Source organism: Haliotis cracherodii, unplaced genomic scaffold, assembly GCF_022045235.1.
Source record: "Haliotis cracherodii isolate W230 unplaced genomic scaffold, xgHalCrac1.p SCAF_3, whole genome shotgun sequence".
Taxonomy (NCBI): domain Eukaryota; kingdom Metazoa; phylum Mollusca; class Gastropoda; order Lepetellida; family Haliotidae; genus Haliotis; species Haliotis cracherodii.
In genome coordinates, this window is record NW_027266286.1 from 18,400,046 (window position 1) to 18,420,485 (window position 20,440).

The 20,440-nt window shown below is 37.4% G+C and overlaps 1 protein-coding gene across 1 annotated transcript in view; it reads right to left on the reverse strand.

Annotated features, from left to right (window-relative positions):
* The window catches only part of LOC139473724 (uncharacterized), a 65,364-nt gene that overhangs the window by 37,633 nt on the left and 7,291 nt on the right, over window positions 1-20,440 (reverse strand). Inside the window, exons 2-4 of the mRNA XM_071256444.1 lie at window positions 16,772-16,808; window positions 8,342-8,473; window positions 5,945-6,097 (exon numbers count right to left, since the gene is read on the reverse strand). Coding sequence (XP_071112545.1) covers window positions 5,945-6,097; window positions 8,342-8,473; window positions 16,772-16,808 — 322 coding nt within the window. The remainder of the gene's footprint in view (window positions 1-5,944; window positions 6,098-8,341; window positions 8,474-16,771; window positions 16,809-20,440) is intronic.

The window sequence follows — 20,440 nt, forward strand, 5'->3', positions numbered from 1 at the left end:
AATCCAGTTTCCAATAGCCGTAACGACTCCCAAACCATGAATAAGCGTGGACGTGAAAACGAGACAAACGACCAAATATCGAAATCGTTTTTCAAAAGTGCGAGAAAACCAAATGTCGTTTATTTGCTATCTTCTACTTTTATAACCAAGTTATCGAACCGGCTAAAACGCGATATATATGTTTTTGTCTGACAATCACAAATAGATTACTTCTAGAAAGGTGGTCCTGCATTAGCGTCATTTCTAATTTCCCAGCGTGTTTATCTATATTTCTGTCGGGAATAATGTGAGGTACAATACGTTTGCTCAATACACTATAATATTCCGATGATGGATTACATTGTGATTTTGTAGCAGTGACATTTGGATGGTATTTTAATGTCTTAACTTCATCATCATCATCATCATCATCATCATCATCACATTGGAGATTTAACGTGCGCTTTCCGGCTCTTAGCCTATGTTGCACACGGGGCTGCACTTATACTATTCGGAAAAAAAGCCTAATGAATAAGTAAAGAAGTGCAACCCCAAAAAAAGTTTACAGTACTTATTCCAAAAAAGGTAGGGGGAGGGGGTTGGCTGGGTGGATGTGGGCAATAAAATTGTATTCAATTATATGGAAAGTTTGGGCTTGGGTTGGAGGGGTGGGGTCAAGCGTGGGAAGGCATGGCGTCGGCTGGAGAGCATGGTCTCTAGGCGATATCCTCCCAGCAGTTTCTTCGCTACGGCCTCTTCCCTGGGGTTCGGTGCCCTGAAGAGGTTCTTGGTGAAGAGGGCTGCGGAGTGGGCGACGAAGTGCTTGTTAGCCTTCAGATCGCAATCAACGAAAAAGTGAGAGAGATCTTTGTAACTAAAGATCTCGTGCTTCCTTCCCCATACACTGAATAAGTATAAGTGGGGCTCCGGCGGTGCTGGATGAGGGGTAGAGCTGGTCCTTGGCGGTCTCAATGTGTTCTGCATTGAGATTGGTGTATTACGTGAAGTACCGCAGTATTACCTCCGTCTTGTCCAGTAGCGTGGCTCTGAGGCTCTTGTCCATGTCCTCGACCGGGGTGGTCTGGGTCTGGCCGTCGCTAATGGGTCTGGCATTCTGTTGACGCATCGGTGGTGGTTGCTCGGGGGGCTGGTTCGGGAGAGGGGATGTCTCTCCTCCTCCTCTTCTTTCTCCCGTCACCCGTACCCTCAGGAGAGCGGAAAGGCTCCTCCCCTCTGGATTCGAGGGGAGCGAGTTCCATCACTGCTACTGGGGGCAGAGGGGTGGAAGGAGGGGCCTCCTCTATCTCCATGTCAAAGACTGGCGGGGACTTCTTCTTTCTATGAGGCCTTGCCTTCTGCACCGGGCGGGTCGCAGGAAGGGTAGGGGCCGGTGTGGGTTCCACTTGAGGCTTGGGCTTAGCCAGAGCTTTGGAGAGGAGATGAAGAGGTTTTTGACTTTAAGGAAGTCTTGAGGGAGTAGTCACCAACCCAGTAAGCCAACAGGGGCTCCAGGATGGCAACAAGCTCCCTCGGCAGAGACTTGGCGAAATCTCTCATGGTTGAGGCGTAGAGCGAGCTTGGATGGACACGTCAGGTTAAATGTCCAGACCGAGCTCATCTGGTTTCTTTGAACATATCTATTTTACAGTTTTGGGATGTAACATAGTGTTTTATATTTTATGGTTTAAGGGCAAAATAAGCATAAAAATAATGTATAAGTCATAAAAATGTTGTTAAAAATATTGATGGTTGGTGACAGTATTATAACGTTTGTGGTTTTAAGCGAATGTCAGTTAGATTGACATTTGGTTTTGTTTATTTTATTAGTTCATATGAATTTCATTCATCTGAATGGTTATGACGTCAGAGCTATGTAAAGTATAATGCTGCATCAAGAGTATTGTCTCATTCTGGATCCAGGATGAAAGTTATTTATCACCTAACCCTAATTCTTAGCTTCTAATTGCCTAATTTAAAAACTAAGATAGTCTTCTTTGCACCTCACAATCACAGCACAGCACATAAGGCAATAGATGGCAGCAGGGTTAAACAGGTTAGTTAAATACTTAAACACTAAATTATGTTTAGCTCTCTGTTAATGTCCATTAACTATGTTGTTTCTTACAAATTAATGTCATTTAGTATCTTGTTAAATATGATAATGTTGAAAAATGTATTTAAATATCTAAAGTATCTGATGTTGGTCAACTAAGTCAAAGTTGACACTATTTGGTAGTGTAGAAAGTTGCAACAAATGTTCTGATTAGAGTTAAAATAATTATTAAACGTCGGCTTTTGTCAGTTGGCTGTGTGCATATATATCATTTTCTTTAATTGAGTGAGTGGAGACCCTGAAGAGATGGTGAATGCATTGTCATAATGTTGTATGATGGTGTTTGTAAATTACAGGAAATATATGGTCATCGAGCGTGAGTCACCACATATAATTACATGGCTCAATTCCACATACAGGTAAGACTTATTATCATGTTTAAATATATTTTATCTTTATGTACACTTTGAGGGTTATGACATATTTCTTTAAATGTACGTCATCTTACGGCAAAACGTTGTATTTGGCGGGAGATTGTCTCCCTTAGCGTAATAACATTTGTCATGACTTAATTGATAAATTTGTAACAATTTACATGTGTTGAAAGATGCCATAGTACCAATATATTTTGTATGTAAGCTTCTTGTGATATTTATGTATAATTGATATAATTTATGGCCGTTACTATTGTGTTGTAATTGATTCAGGGCCATTTCTTCATTTCTCTATCTCTAAATCTGAATAAAACCGATCACAACCCCACAGCGAGTCATGTTTCACCCTTGGTGTTTAACCAGATGTAACAATTTAACCATGTTACCAATCATTTTAATGGTTTTCAAGTCCACATTGTTAAACGAAAATGACATCATATACACTCTTCAAAAAAGAAACGTACAGGTAGTATGTAGTTATTGAACCTGACTACACAAAAAATCCGAAATATAAATTGAATATATGTTATTTGAAAATGTTGGTGACCTGATATTCGACAAACGGTGCATCAAAACGCAGCCATTGTCGATTTACAATGTCTTAAACGGCATTGTCTTCACACTTGTTAAAATATGTTATGGAGCAAAAAAGTAAAGCAAAATGCAAGTTATGGCTTTCGTAACTCGTTGTAGTTACTATAAAAAGGCAAGCACAAGCCAATAATTTGTCATTCAATTGTGAACATTTTTTTAAATTCGAAAATGCCGAGACTTAACGCTACCGATCGGAACATCGGCATAAGACGTATCCAAAGAGGGCAATCGCAGTCTTCTGTTGGACGCCACTTCAATGTCAACCACAGCACCATTTGCCGCTATTTGCCCTGGCCGTCATAACGGACTAGAGGCTAGAGGAATTAAATTTATATATTTTTTTAATTACCCACTCGGTATTAGTTCCCTCTTTTATTGTTTTATTGCATGTTTCCATACGAACCTGTTACATTCTGGTACAGTCGTTTACTAATATTGTCAACGTAATGTGTTAAACATTTATAAGACAAAAAAAAACCTACACTCGTTGTTGAAAATTAAAACTCTTTCCAAGATGTCACTATCATACTATCATTATATCAGTTGTTTTTGTAAATTGTTTGTTCAGTTGTTTTGGTACTTTTTTTCTTTATTTTTTTTAAAAAATGTGCAGGGGGGTGGGGGTGTATTTTAAAGGTTCATGAATATTAATTAAACTTTTGTATCTGCAACATACATGTCACCAAAGCCATGAAAACTACAGATACATTACACCTTTGTATGTGTCATTATACGAAATTAATGTTCATTCAAACACTGGTATCTCATTTTCCTGTCATTATAAAGCTTCAGTGTTGCGGGAAATTTGAATTTAGTAACATACCTGAAAACACTTAACGAAACTGTTGGAAACGTATTTGTTGAACAAAACCTTTACAGAAACATTTTGTATAAATATAAAAGGAGCTGTCAATCAAGGCTAGAGGCGGATGAAGAGCCAGCATTTACTCAAACGCGTCATCTTTTCACTTTGTAAGTATTGCATGTCCGTCGTTTGGTGTCATGATCAGATGTACACGTATGCATAATTTTCAAGGCACATCTTGCACAGTGACTGTATTCATATTTAAGTGGAATATTTTTGGTTCCCAAATAGTCATATCTCTGAACTAAAGAACACAGTTACTTTTCATTAACATCTGTCACAATTTAGACGCAGGAATACGTAGAATATGAATAATGAAACTGTCCCCAAAGTATACTCAGTATATAAATTTGATTCCAAAGGAGACACAAGTAATTGTGATTCATTTCTAAAGAACCCACCTTCCCTTTTCACCGTGCCTTAAAATAAACGCTATCAAATGTTTCAATGAGTCGCACGTGGAATAAAAAATCATATCTTTTAACTGACACATGGTAACTTCGTTTCGTTCCTAACAGAAATACTATTACACTGAGCAAAAATGATTTCATTATGGCCCATGTTGATATCTATGATGTTGCACAAATTCAAGAAAATAGTTTGCATTTGAAGATTTTGGCGGACGTTGGCAGTTTAGCTTAATTTATTGGTATATGTACATACAAATAATATGTGACTGTAGTCAACGATTATTTGTTGAGATATTTCCACATTCTATTAGTCAAAATCTGTCTCAGAATAATATGGTAATTCTCATTTGAGTAGGTTAGTGACTGAGTCACTGCGGGGATACCACAAATGGGCACAACACATTGTACCCATGTGGGCCTTCGGAGTGACGATCGAATGCTAAGCCACTAATCTACCCAACTGCTCCGAATATTGTTGCATTGTAGTAAAATAATTCCATGTAGATCAGTGTCACAGAACTAGTGATCAAATCTTAACTAACTAATATTCGTGATTTAAAATGTCCATGTTTTATAAAAACACCTCTGTTTCCACCTCAAATTGATGTCATGGGTGACAAATGCAGTATTTAGGGGATATTTTCATTTTGGGTGTGAAGATGAAATTTATATGTAATTTTACAAAAAAAAGAACAAAATCTTCAAGGCAGATAGTAATTCAAATATCATGCATTCATTCTCACTGTGTTTTTCTCATGTTTTTTCCCTGAGAAACTAAATGTCCGAACAGCCATAAGTGCATTTAGTTATCTGAGACAACTGACATCACAAATGATCTGACTGTGACTGCGTAGATGCAAGACAGGAATTTTGTTACAACCTTTGGTGTGTTTTGTATTCTTTAGCACCCCAATCTTGAATATGATAATTATCCAAAGCGCAATAAAACCGACCTTCTAGTAGAATTTTTCGCCGGGGGACGTTATTGAGGGAATCAGTATGCTCGGAACCGGCAAAATGGACAGAATTCTACGTATACGTACATATATTTAAGAAAATACATGGTCCCGGGTTTTTAGTATTCCTTTCATCATTTTCTTTAACGAAGATAATCCTTTTCGGAACATAAGTGTGTTCAATGTGTATATTAAGAACCGTTCCGTTGCACAATCGACTCTGCCTTAAGAGGAGATTTCTATTGCATACGGAAAGGGTTTGGTTGCTTTATTTACTAACGGCAAGATATTCATTTGATCTATAACATTTCTAAAAAGGTCTCTCATAACCAACATTATCACGTTATCACGTACGTGGCAGGTTATTTGCATATTTAAGATCTATATTACAGCAGGGCAACCGTTAACCCGTTGGCTTCCAACAAGTTCCACACAATTAAGTGCTCAGAGAGGATAAAGTGAGTGGAAATTATTATCCAGCAAGGAACAGATTTCATTCATTCATATTTATTAACATCCAATCGATTGAATACCTTAAAGTAAGGAGTTTGGTGATTATTTCAAGGATATGTGATGCTTACATTCAACACATGATCTATTTGGCCAATTTGGTGACCAATTACAGGCTACAATACTAACTATTTGATACTTACTTTCAGCACAAGATGTTAGACTTGTATCTGGCCTATACCATCCATCCTTACAGAGGCACTTCTTGTCTGCTGCTGCCTGAATACACTCTATGTTTTGGTCTGAGGTGGTGTCACATTGGGATGTCTCATTACATTCAACGGCGAAGGCTAGTTCTGAAAGTAAATATCCCTTTACAAACAATGTACAACACAATATAAGACGAACAGGGGAATTGTGATACCGCATGTCAACAGAACACATGACGCCAATATACAAAATAAAACAAGGAAAGCAAATGCACATTGAATAGAATCAGAATACTGTTTTACATGTGACGTATATTTGTGGCAGTACCATTTTTTGAATATGAACAGTTCTGTTTTTCTGATAGAAATATCTTTTTTCAAATAGGATTTCTTGTAAATGAATTAAAACACCTATGTCAGGTGTAGTGCGGGTTATTCTTCAATTAATATGTTAAACCCAACTCAAATATATTTGTATAATTAAATCGACATCACAGATATAATATATTTAATTCAATTTTGCGAACTAGGGATACGGGTTTTGAATCAGAGGTGGGAAGGCACTGTGAATGGAAGAGTAGTTTAGGGAAATAGATTGGGGTTCAGATAGGATGCAAACGTTGACGTAATTTGGTAGGATGTAATGGTAAGCAGGTACAGAAGGTAGGTAGGTAGACATCTTTTATATTCATATAGTGGTATGTTCATTCATCAAACCTTCTCTCTGGAAAATATGTACAAGAACGTCCAAATCTCAACTCACTTGAAAACGAATATTTTAACACTCAATCATGATTATTATTGTTGTACTCTTACATGGAGTTCCAAAAAATAAATAAACCAAGTGAAGACAGTTTTGCAAGCACTGACAATTGGTGTGGGTTAACCTTGTAGTCAAAGCGCTGGCTCGTTAAACCTAAGGCTCGATTTCGATTCCCCACCTGTGTAAAACCCATTTCTGTTGTCCTCGCCGTGATTTGGCAGATATATTGCTAGAAGTGGCGTAAAGTCAATCAATTACTCACACTCGCTGTATACTCCGTCTGTTGTACATATGTGTGATATTATAATATATTAGCTACGATACTTGTCGCAAACAAGCTAATGTCTGTTTAAACTAATTTCGAACCGAATTTGATACGTTCAGCGACAGTGTATTGTAAGCTGGGCATCAAATCGGTAAACGTTGTAGACACTCAAGAATCGCTTTGTGCGGTAGAAGTGAATCAACCTATCAGCGTGTGACTCACCAGCCACGAAAGAAACGGATCTTGGTCTTTTCCTGTCCCCTTTCCATGTGGCCAATTCCCCTGCATATTAATGCAAACGACTTTCGACTTCGTTTTTTTAAAACGTTTAACTTCGCGTAATATTTGCTTTGTCTTCTTCTTTTTACATTTATACGGTTCTTCTTACCCCACTAATATTTCCGATGCTCACAGAGATAATAATCCCTCCAAGGCGAGCTTTCCTTTATCCTCTGACTGTGTACCCACTCCATTAAGAAAAGTGATAGAGTTTTTCATGGGATGGGACTATTATTGGTATGGAGTGAGAGGCCTGTGTATTGTTGTTTACAGATCCGGATCCAGTTTCAGCCTATAACTGATTTGATGTTTAAAGTAGTGAGTGAGTGAGTATGGTTTTACGCCGATTTCAGCAATATTCCAGCAATATCACGGCGGGGGACACCAGAAATGGGATTCACACATTGTACCCGTGTCGGGAATCGAACATGGGTCTTCGGCATGACAAGTGAACGCTTTAACCACAAGGCTACCCGACCGCCCTGTTCTAAGTAAGCCATCTTAATTTATACGAATGTGAAACCAGCGTCTTGTTTTCGGCTTTCCCTAATCCAATCCAAAGCTTAAGTTGTTTGGTATTTTAAATACATGAATCCATTCTCAGGGTAGTTGGGAAATAGGTCAGGGGGTAATAGGCAGGGGGAACAATCCTGATATCTAATGAGACAATATGTATTGAAGGCAGAAGTTACTCTAATGTCCTGTCCCTGTCATGCATCAGTATATTTTCATTGTCGTGATTTTTCTTAATGCTTGATATTAAAATTATATTAAAGAACTATTTGACCAGAATGAATAACGTAGACATACTAATGGCAGACGAAAGACTAGTAATTGCCCTTTTCGAATGTTTTTTAATAAACCATAGTACAGAAAAATCTAATGGTGGAACATATCTGTTCGTTTACTGTTTGATATGTTAAGAAAGATAACGTGCATGACGCTACACCTGATAGATGAATGCAAGTTCGTGCGAGCTTGGTGGTAAGCAGGGTGATAAGCGGAAGACAAAGAACGGGAACTGGATCAAAGTTGTAATCAATCTGCTCAGAGGCTAAACAGTAAGGTCTGAAATCTACATTACTCTCAGTGCATGTGTTGCTGCCTGTGTCGTAGTAGTGAGTGTCATTACATGCACATATGCCGGATCCATTACAAATTGCATTGCTGGTAATACAGTCTGTATTGTCAGTACAGTTAGCCCCGTAATCCACTTCTGAAATTTAACATGAAAAATAAATATAATATGTACAATACAATACAATATGTTTTCCACTTGTTATAAGAAATTGAGAAGTGTAGTGTCGTATACCACATTTCTTAACTTTTGACGAGTGTTACAAAATAAAGCGTAAATGCGAAATATGTTTAATATTCAATATAGTTTTGTCATACAAACAGGCTAATGAACATGTTGGTTGATTGGTTTGTTGTTTAACGCCGCACTCAGCAATTTTCCAGCTATATGGCGGCGGTCTGTAAATAATCGAGTCTGAACCAGACAATCTAGTGATTAATATCATGAGCATCGATCCACGCAATTGCGACCGATGACATGCATTAACCAAGTCAGCGAGCCTGACCACCCGATCCCGTTAGTCGCCTTTTACGACAAGCATAGTCACCTTTTACGGCAAGCATGGGTTGCTGAAGACCTAGTCTACCCCGGAATCTTCAGGGGTCTAATGAACATGTATTCATTTTATTTTATATGTAAACTGAACATAATCTTTGTGTAAAATATAATATATTAGGTCGTCTGATGGACAGTACATTGATGTCTAAGGATTCATCAAGTGCGCGTTTGTCACAAACGATTAAGGAATTACTCCTCTCGCTTGTGGATAACATAATGTATTGTTTCAACTTTTTAAATATTGTAATCACCGGATATTTAACTGTTTACTTTATTTGTATAAGGATAGTAACATAAACAACGTGACAAGTTATACGTTTATCCTGATAATTCCGTGCTAATGGATTTTTTTTGGAATAACTCGGGGGCAAGACAACAACACAATAATGAGTAAATAAATGTCCAATATCATAAGAATATTTGCTGGTTTTTAAATATTCTTTTCTATTTCTATTCTAGTAGCTGGTAAATAACAGCAAAGACAAGATATTTAATGGATGACAATCAAAACCACTCTCGACAGAAAGACAACCACTCTGACCAATACTGATTTTAACTTCAACCATGCCGTGGAAGCGGTTGAGCCAATAAATTAAAACTTAAAATAAAGCCGATTAATTCAAAATATCTTGCTCATGCGTAGCTAACCATTACGAAGTAGCTCGCTACCCCCTTCTCCTTAACCGTCTCTGATGTGTCTTACAGATATTTCAATATAAAGATATTCAACCACTGGTCATGCTGAACATGTGGCCTCCTAATAACAACAAAAGGATGATTTATTTACACTTAGTTCATAGCCAAGGAATAACTAACTTCTTTCCTTTGAGTAAATAATTTCTGAAAATACTGCTGAGTCAATAATCATCAGCAGAGGTATATAAATGTTTTATTCAGAATATGCTTCAAAGTCAGGAAAATAAGTCGCAATCAAAATACAGAATACAAAGGATCAAAGAAACAGTTAAAAAGGATATGCCCTTAAATTCAATGAGCACTCATGTCACCAATCGTGGATTTGCTTTTATTACAGTGGAACGCAAACGGCCTTGCGAGCCACGGCACTGAACTTTATGCACTCGTCAAAAAAGCAGGCGATAAAGCCGCATGTCATTCTAATACAGGAGACTAAACTCAGCGAAAATACAGGGTCACCCATGAAGCAACCACGGAAAAGCTAACGAGACCAGCTTTAATAGTATCCCAAAATGGGATAAACGTTGGTAATTTTAATGCCCACAGTCCCAGACGAAGCAACACGTGTAACACTGAGGGATATATCACATATCCTAAACAGTCTCCAGTCAGCCTTGGACGGAGTAGAGTGAGTGAGTGAGTGAGTTTGGTTAAACGCCGCTTTTAACAGTATTCCAATTATATCACGGCGTGTCAGATTAATGTGGGAGGAAAGCCCGAAGTGATGCAGGTCTCAGACGTTTACCACTTCGGTGAAACCCACGAGCCCGGGTATGGTGCTGACAAACTTTGAAACATAATCGGGGCGAACCCGGATTCGAACCCACAATCATGGGTTTCTGGCGTGCCCAAGGGACGCAACTCTTCACAGCGAATCGCGGCGCCTTAGACGACTGGGCCCCCCATGCCCCCCCCGGACGGAGTAGATCCATAGTGCAATAGAGCCAAGAGCCAAGAGGTACAATAGCGAGGGCCAAATTAACTTTATTTCTGAAAAACAGAGCTGCCACAGACACTTTATCAATTTCTAAAAATCAAAAGTCAAATCATATCAATATGAAAATAGAAATTTTATTACTACAAAACAGAACTTTAATCAGCACTAAAACTCCCAACAGATATATGTACCCTACTCAAACATGAGTCCCAAAGAGGGGCAGGTCAACCGGAATTGATATGGCAGAAGGCGATCGCTTGAACACTAAGAGTCACAACATTTGCACTTAGTTAAACTTGAATTGTTAGCATTTCTTACAATTTGACGGTTTTGGATCACAATTTCTTTATCAGCGACATTTCAGTATAGATCATTATCCCATCGTCATCTTGGTTAAATTGATTAAATTAAATTGATATTATACTGCACTGTTCTTCTGCTGCTGCTGTACAGAAATAGTAAATCATAGTGATTACGCAGACACAGCAATTAAAGTATATTTAGGTACCCAGAAATACACACATGAGTTTCGTGCCCCGTGGACATATTTATGTTTATAGTTAAATTTGCTAGAAAGGATAAAGTTCAAGATATTTCATATATAGGTATATCTTACAAACAACAATCCTTCGGTCAAATGTCGAAACATCACATGAAATGAGGAAGAAACCAGAAAAGTTACTTTTGCAAACAAATTGAACATGCGTTTATCGACGATTTGATTTCTTTCAATAACCATCAAATAGCCATTACCCTTCCAATGATTTACCCACCTGAACTAGAAATAAAAGAGACCAGTAAGATTGCCTCATCTGTTTCATATTTAGATCTATGCAAAAAGATTCAGAGTGACAAACACTCTCCTCAAGATTGTATGATAAGAGGGATGACTTCAATTTTCCAATTGTCAACTTTCCCTTCATGTCGAGCAATATGCCAGCAGCTCCAGCCTTTGGTGTTTACGTTTCACATATTTTTGGATACAATCAAGCATGTTCTGTCTTCAAGGATTTCAAAGAGCGTTATCCGACTCTTACTCAGAAGTTACAAGTTACAGCATTCAAGGGCTCACTAAATTTTTCAAAACGTTTTTTGGTGGACATTTCCAGATTTGAAGCATCAGTGACAAAAATTATGTCCGATGCAATTACTTGTTTTTACATGTACCACAAGTTCCGTGTTTTTTACAGGTGAACAGTTGACTTGCCTTTGCATGTGTTTGTGATAGCTATTCACAAACACATGCTCATGATATAGTCGGAATCGTACAATCGACTCTTCTTCAAGCAGAAATTTCTTTATGAATATGGGAAGGGTTTTTATCGCCTTTATTTTTATTCACAGTATATTAATTTGACATTTGCATCTGTAAGAACCCATGCAGATGAGGTGATCAGGGGTATATGATCATAATTTACTTGATGCTTTGGTCAGGTAATGCGTACTAATACAAATAACTCCAAATTCAAATGTACAATGCATCTGAATAATAATTTGTATCTGTCAAAACAAAATATATACAAAATATCACAAGGTACCCTAGATGTCTAATCTTGCTTTAATCCATAGTCACGGACTACACATGTTTAATGAAGAAAGTTAATTAACTCTAATTACATTGTATACGTACATTTTCATCTAAAACTGAAATTTTGAACTATTGTTTTCTACGATGCCAAAATTTTAAATGCATATTGTTTAATTTTTGCCATTCGGCCTGTAACATGGCTGTATGAGCGGACTAATGGGGTCCGGACCATCAAGGTTTTACTGTACCTGATGATTTACACATGATGATTTATTCACACGATTCCGACTGTAACATGAACAAGTGTTTATGAATCACTATCACCTAATGTAACGTAACGTAAAAAGCAACTTTTCATAACGTTTGCTAGTTTTTGGTCAACTCCAATTGTTAAGGATCCCTCCATTTGATATTCGGAGAGTCACAGTGAAACTTTTTTCATAAAATTCCTGAAAACCATCTCTGTATTTTTTTGAAAACGTACATAAACAATAAACACTGGCAGTAAAAGAAATAGTATTCCTTACTTTCGACAAGTATTATATATGATAAGGATTTGTTACAACATAGAAAGATATATAGATATAAGATAAGTGTATCTTAACATTGTCTGAGGTATATATATATATATACCTCAGACAGTGTTAAGATAAACTCGTAACTTAGTGCTATCCTATCTCCTCCTCAGGACCCTTCTTCATTTCTGGTGCAGAACCCCTATCCTATCCACTTCACTATTGTCGCAGTCACTAGACAAAGTAATTCTTACCATCCCAGTAACCTTAACCCACGTGGGTCCGTAAGGGATGGTGTAAATGATGTTTTTTCCCAGTGAATTCGTCTTGATTAACAACATTTCAAACAAAGGAAGGAGTGGTACCCAAGTTATGTTTCTTTTATTTTATGTGTTATATTTTATTATATTCGGATAGTACTGACAATCAAGGTTTTACTATATGTAATCATTTATTTACAAATGATGATTGTTATAAGTCCAACATGTGATGCATATTCATCACTTAAAATGCACATTCATTATATGGAAACTCACAATAGCTTGAGTTGCAGATAGTGTTTAAGAGCAATTATTGTATTGTAGGGAATCAATGCATATCAAAATACAACTGTCAATCGATCTAGACCATCATATCAAATAAATAGAACAAGCTAAACCAGGTAGAAAGGATGTTTCATTTCAGTCAAAACGAAACCATTCCTGGGTGGCAAACAATTGAGTGAGTTTTGTTTCGGATTTCAGTTACTTATATATTACAGCGTGTCAGCTTAGTGTGGGATGAAAAAAGACTTGAAATAGGCCTCTTCATGAAGAACCTGGCAGAGGGTCAGACAATTTTCACATTCTAAGAAATAGATTATAACGGTGTTACTGCAATAAACATAAACAATTGGATCACAACTTAAAACAATTGCGATTGACACAAAATTGAAATCAGTAAGCACTATTAAATTGTCATTCTTAGTAGGCATTCAAAAGGTGAATATTCTGTTAACACAAGATTGAATTACTATTCAGAAACTGAATCCTGTTAGTACCCAGGTGCGTGAGAACGAGATAACATTCTATTCGACCACATCGTGTGTATAGACGGAGATTCCACAAAACGGCAGGTTCTGACAGTTGACTACTGTACTACTCTTCTACAATTATCAAAGTCGACCACACCACACTCAAAGAGGAAGATTCCATTCAAGGTTGATGTCAGATGATTAAGTAACAATTACTTTTACGGGTATATGGGTCCTGTATGTCCAAGTGGAGAAATATTTTTTATCGTTGTAAATGTATAACGCCTCCACTTATCACTCTTTGTGCAAGTGTTTGGTGAACAGGATAAGAAAGACAAGCAATTAACAGGAACTATATTGCAGTTGTAACCCAATCTACTTCTATGCTAAACATTGTACAAGTCTGAAACATATAAAGAAGCCAGAAAAAGTGTCAGATGTTATCGAAATGAAAATAATACTAATACTAATGGTATGAAAGCAATAACAATCAGCAAACAAATATCATTGAGATATTGAAGTTAATATTAAATTTAATAAATAAGCACGATTGAACTCGTAGGATAAGACGAAAAGAAACTTATGTGTACGTTTTCAATGAACACTTCAATTAAAGGGTATTCAGAAATTGGAAATTGAAAAACTGCTAAGTTTTCTAACTCGAGCAATGACAAGGACATATTAAGGTTGTCAACGTTGACGACATAATCAAACAAAGAGGACGAGTCCTTACCATGACACCTTTTTTAACAAACGATAAAGTGTTGGATAATGGAGATATTATTATTAATACAAGGTATTACCGGCGTAAAATTATCCCATCACTAACTATTTTGGAAAATAAATTCTACTTTCCAATGTAATCGAAGGTGACCACAGCACATGCAAAAAGGTAGGAAACAAACAATTTCGTGAGAGGTACAAAAGGAGCCATTAGAAACCAGTTATCGATTTGATTCTGTTCCAAAAGAGACATCACATATGCTAACGTTATGGAGCAAGGTGTCTACATCCTCACTAATCTACTGTGTAAGCAAGCCTACCTAGAGGCTACACGGGAAAATACACATTACTCTCAGTGCAGGTGTTGGTGTCCATGTCGTGGTAGTGAGTGTCATCACATGCACATTTGTTGGATGAAGAACAAATTGCATCACTGGTTAAACACTGAGTTGTTTCAGTACAGGTAGCTCCATATTGTGATTCTGAAATTGAGCACGTTTACACAATATAATCTGAATAAAGTTTTGGATCTGTCAAAACATGTGCAAAATATGTTTGATTGTCTCTGGAATGGAACGATAATGCTGAACCTATTCTCGTTTTAATCTCACTAAAACTCATTGAATTATTAGTGACTACGGTGCTTGGCATCTTATCTGAAGCAAAATCTTCCTGAATGATGCATTAACCTTATCCTCGTGTTATGACTCATAAGTTACTGTATGAACAACATTTCAATATTGTACAAGTCAGAAACACATGTTTCAATAAGCGCAAGTGTAATTGTTAGTGTCAGACTCCCACAAAAAGCCAGAAAAAGCGTCAGATGACAAAATCTTATCGAAATGAAAAGAATACTAATGATATAGAAGCAACAACCATCAGCAAACGGATATCATGTTGAGTAATAGAGGTTGATATTGAATTGAAATAAATAAGTACAATTGGAATCGTAGGAATAACACGAAAATTAACTTATGTGTAAGATTTAAACGGACTCTTGAAAATAGGGTACTAGTATTCAGGAATCGGAAATTGAAAATCTACTAAGTTTAGTCACTCGGGCAATGACATGGACATATTATGGTTGTCAACGTTGACGACATAATAAAAACAAAGATGACGGTTCCGTACCATGACACTTTTTTTAACACAAGATACAGTGTTGGACAGTGGATTAAGTACCAGGTATTACCCGCGTAAAATTATTTCATTAATAACTATTTTAGAAAATAGATTCTACTTTCCAATGTTATTGAAGGCGACTACATCACATAGCAGAAGGTAGGAACCAAACAATTTCGTGAAAGGTAGAGCCATGAGAAACCAGTTTTCGATGTGATTCTATTCCAAAAGAGACATCACATATCCTAACGTTATGAAGCAACGTGTCTACTTCCTTACTAGTCTACAGTGAATTCAAGTCTACCTAGAGGCTACACGGGAAAATACACATTACTCTCAGTGCAGGTGTTGGTGTCCATGTCGTGGTAGTGAGTGTCATTACATGCACATGTGTTGGATGCATTGGAAACTGCATCACTGGTTAAACACTGAGTTGTTTCAGTACAGGTAGCTCCATAATGTAATTCTGAAATTGCGCACGTATACACAATACAATCTGAATAATGTTTTGGATCTGACAAAACCTGTACAAAATAGGTTTGATTGTCTCTGGAATGGCACGAACCATTATTATGCTGAACCTAGTCTCGTTTTAATCTCACTAAAACTCATTGAATTATTAGTGACTATTATGCGTGGCATCATATCTGAAGCGAAATCTTCCTGAGTGATGCACTAACCTTAACCTCGTCTTATTACGTATTAGTTACTGTATAAACAACATTTCAAATACATCATTCGGCCTGTACACTGTATGTACGAGTACACTATGGATATCCCTACTGCCTTATTGTGTTACCCTTTCAAACAAGACTAATGATAGCCAACAACGTACATCTGCCTTGTAACATTTGTCAGAATGATTGCATATACATGAACGTTGCTGATGTCTGCTCTAGGATGTATACACCGCGGAAGTACATTAATACAAATAGTTTATAGAACAGTCATAAACGGATGCCACCTTGAATCAGTTTTTAACGCTTTGCAGATTCACTGTAGACACAAGCCCACACTATGGTTTCACCAGATGATGAAGGTTCAATGGGATGTTCAGATATAGTTCAACAGCAGGTGTGCAAATATTAATTAAGTACCTACACCAGATTATTTACAATATATATATGAATATTAGTACATATGAATTATATACCTACTACATAACTGACGCAGAGAGTGTGAGACTGATTACAAACGGAGCAGTCTGTTAAGGGTATACGAAAATTATTTTTTATACCAATACTCACAGTTAAATTGTTTAAATTCAAACCTAGGCCATCTTTGTTCCATTACACTATTAGTAGAAAATAACGCAGACTAGTTTTATAAGATAAATACTCACGAGGTGGCGTTGGTGTCATACTGGCAACACTGCTCATCTGAAAATGAAGGGAAAATACCCCATCATTCTAGGAGTCTGACAAAGTTCCTTGTTTGAACATGTGCAGTTTGTGATGGAGCATTTCATATAATATATATGCGTCTATAATATATTCAGAAAGTGTTATCTTTAGTCTTTAATCAAAGATACAATACATCCAAAATAGGAATGGCTGACAATAAAATATTTTCTTAATAGTCATTATTATGAGAATATATAATATAAACAATGCACACATGATACTAAACTGGTGAATTCACATCTTCACAGATAAGCTACTCTAAATGATAACTGTAACAGTATCAGGGTTGTTACAACATTTCTAATTTGAAATTTTGACGTTCTTTCTTTTTGATCGATGTTCATATTCTTTTCTCGCTGATTCTCCTCGAAAGACGTAAAGATCACCTTTATGGTATAATGTATATAATATTATTTGTCTTTGTTGTTTGAACATGCGCTTTATTATGTACACGAGTTGGTTGCTTTTGTCCCTATTGCAGAATATGTTATCTCTTATGATATATGACTTTGGTGTGTGAAACTTGTTGGTATCTTAAACCAACATTGAAATTTCAACTGCAGTCATCCACTCTTTGTGGTTAGACGAGAAACCATTTTTATTGGAATCATAAAATCATATTGTTTCTCTTCTGTTATACTAATTGGACTGAATGATATAACATGTACAATGGAAAACTACTGGACTTAATTATTTAATACTGACTCCAACAGGAGACAGAGTGTGTGTGATGCATTTTGATTTCTCGATCATCCATTCTGCGATGAACCACATCCTACTTAGAAATATATTTGTATTAATTTTATGCCATTACTGTGAGGAAACAATCATTGAAATACTGACAAGTGAGAATTGGATTGAATGCAAGGCCAAAATGTTCCTTGACTGTGACGTTCCCTTAAAAATGCAACTATATTCAACTGGCAATATATACACGTAAAAAACAATAAAAACGAAAAGCCAGATGTTTTTGAGAAAGGAAAACATATTTATACGAAGAGCCCTACAAGGTATAAACCAAAATATTGCGGAGAGAACACTTGGTGATTGTAGTTATCTCAGCTATCGGTACATAGGAATAGTCCAAGGTGAAGGTCAGCTACCATCAATAACGCGTATGTTCCATATTGGAATCGATAGCGGTCTGACATCTCCTGCCCATGGAAGAGACGAGTATGCAAATCACATCCTGGAAAATGGTAGCCCTCTCGGCCTGCAACGCAAAAGCCAACTGCTGCAACGTCTAGGGTCGTGGTTGACGTCGGCGTAGCCGTCTATCAAATTCATCCCACAGGTGCTCTATCGGGTTCAAATCCGGAGAGCTGGATGGCCAGGGAAGAACATCAGCGTTGTTGTTGTGTAGAGAGGCTCTGTGATCTGTGCTGTATGCGGTCGAGCGTTGTCCTGCTGGAATACACCGTTGCCGTTGGCTGCAAATGGGAGGACGTGTGGTAGGAGAATTTCGTTGATGTAGCGTTAGATTAGACGCTACCCCTACCGAACCTGTCCTCTTTCTGTACGCAGTTTCCGGTTCTCTCCGACGTCTGTAGACCCGTGCTCGTCCATCCCCTCGAAGGAGGAGAAATCTTGATTCGTCGCTGAACCAGACATCTCTCCATCGAAGTTGGGGCCATACCTTGTGTTTACGACACCAATGCAGTCGTTGTTGACGATGTTGTCGACTCAATATGTCGCGTCGAACAGGACGTCTTGCTCGTAGACCTGCTGCTATTAAACGGGTTCGTACGGTCCGGTCGGAGATTCTGCGCAGTCCGTGTATTTGGGGTGCGCTTGAGGTGGCTGTGATCGTCCTTTCACGTAGTTGGCGCAGTCGGATATAGCGATCTTAGGCGGCGGTGGTTACTCTTGGTTGTCTGGATCTTGGTGGATCACGTGTTGCCCAATGCTATTGAAACCGATCCCATAGCCTTGTGATGGAGGTGGGCGCTACATTGAAAACCCTGGCTACAGCTGATCGGGATTCCCCTGCCTTCAAGCGGCCTAAGTTGTTATTTCTTTACACTTCTGTTAATCTTGGCATGTTGTTGAACTGTCACTGTTAGATTGACTCAGATGTCACACAATAAAAAAACCTGCACTTTAATACCGTTCATAGTGCTGCTGCACTTACAGTGCGTGCAGCTCCATGGTACTTTTGTTAATGCACTGGGTGCGTTTTCCGAATTGTATGTCTTTCCCGACTAATGGTTTGCATGTCCTTGTTGTGATCATTTTGATCCGGGAAATTTGTCACAGACACTACAACACATTAAAACCTCTTCATTTAGTACCTCTTGGTCCGCTAATTTTGCTTTTATGGCCCAAAATATCCGTAATGCGTTTTTTTTTTAAGAGTATATTAAAGATCAATATCTTTTTTATTAGGTAGAGCAGGCATACTTAAAGCTTGTGACTCTTTTCAATCTAATTATACGAGTTTGTCACACCACTTGGAATTGATCAGTGTGTTTTAACGCAAAATTTTTATTTGATACAAAAGTAAGTATTACGTATATAGGGAAGATAAATGAGATAGAGAGAAAAGCAGACAAAAGCTCTAGGTGTTTCTTTTTAACAATTTCGTTTGTTATGCTTACATGTATTATGTTTATCGCCACAATGTCATCATATCTAAATATGATATATGGCATTATGTGAAAAAAGGCTATATAAATTCAACTTATTGGGTGTGTGGGTGGTCAACGTCGATAAATAACCCTGTGGTGATAATGAGATATGCGCTCACCAGTGTAGTGGGAGTGCTAATTATTGTTATAGATTCAATTATTTAGAAAATAATAGAAATTATAGAGATTTGTCTTCTACATTGCAACAGAATTGGTTTATGAATAAACTCGGGAAACGTATCCATGCAACACCGCAGAATAAAGAAACCTAATAGTTTTTTTCTGTTTTTCTATCATCCGGCCAATAAATCTTAACCAACGGGGAGGTTTTGGGCAACGAAATGAGAGGATGTGCCCTCCCGCTACGTGCTTTTAAGCCGCTTTTAGCACTATTCCAGCAATATCACAGCGGGAGACACCAGAAAAGGGCTTCATACATTGTACCCATACGGGGAATCGAACGCAGGCCGTAGGCGTGCCGACCAAACGCTTTAGCCACTAGGCTACCCCACCGCCCACTCTGCCGTGGAAAAGGTAACTATTATGTTTGATACAAGAGCATTTTTTCTTTACAAGAATGATACAGGCACATGCATAAATATCTTTACCCCCTTTTCCCTTTAATATTTTGAACTAGAATTTAGTTCTGACTAACTTGATAGAAATATGATGATTATGATAAAGATGCTGGTATGAGCAACATATAAGACATTTTAATAACGGCGGTAGAAAATTAATTCATACTTCATTCTTACCAACAACCAATTATATTCAATAGCAATAGCTAATTAATTTGTAAATACCACCTTGGTTGTGTGTTTATACAACGTTAACTTACACAAATCTGACCACCTTAGACAAAATATCCTCTACTTATTTTTGCATAGTATAATTCATTGCTTGGCCTGAACTATGCTGTTTATTAGAAATGTGGTCTTTCAACAGTGTTTCTTGTTTTTGTTGTCGTTGTGACCAAGTACC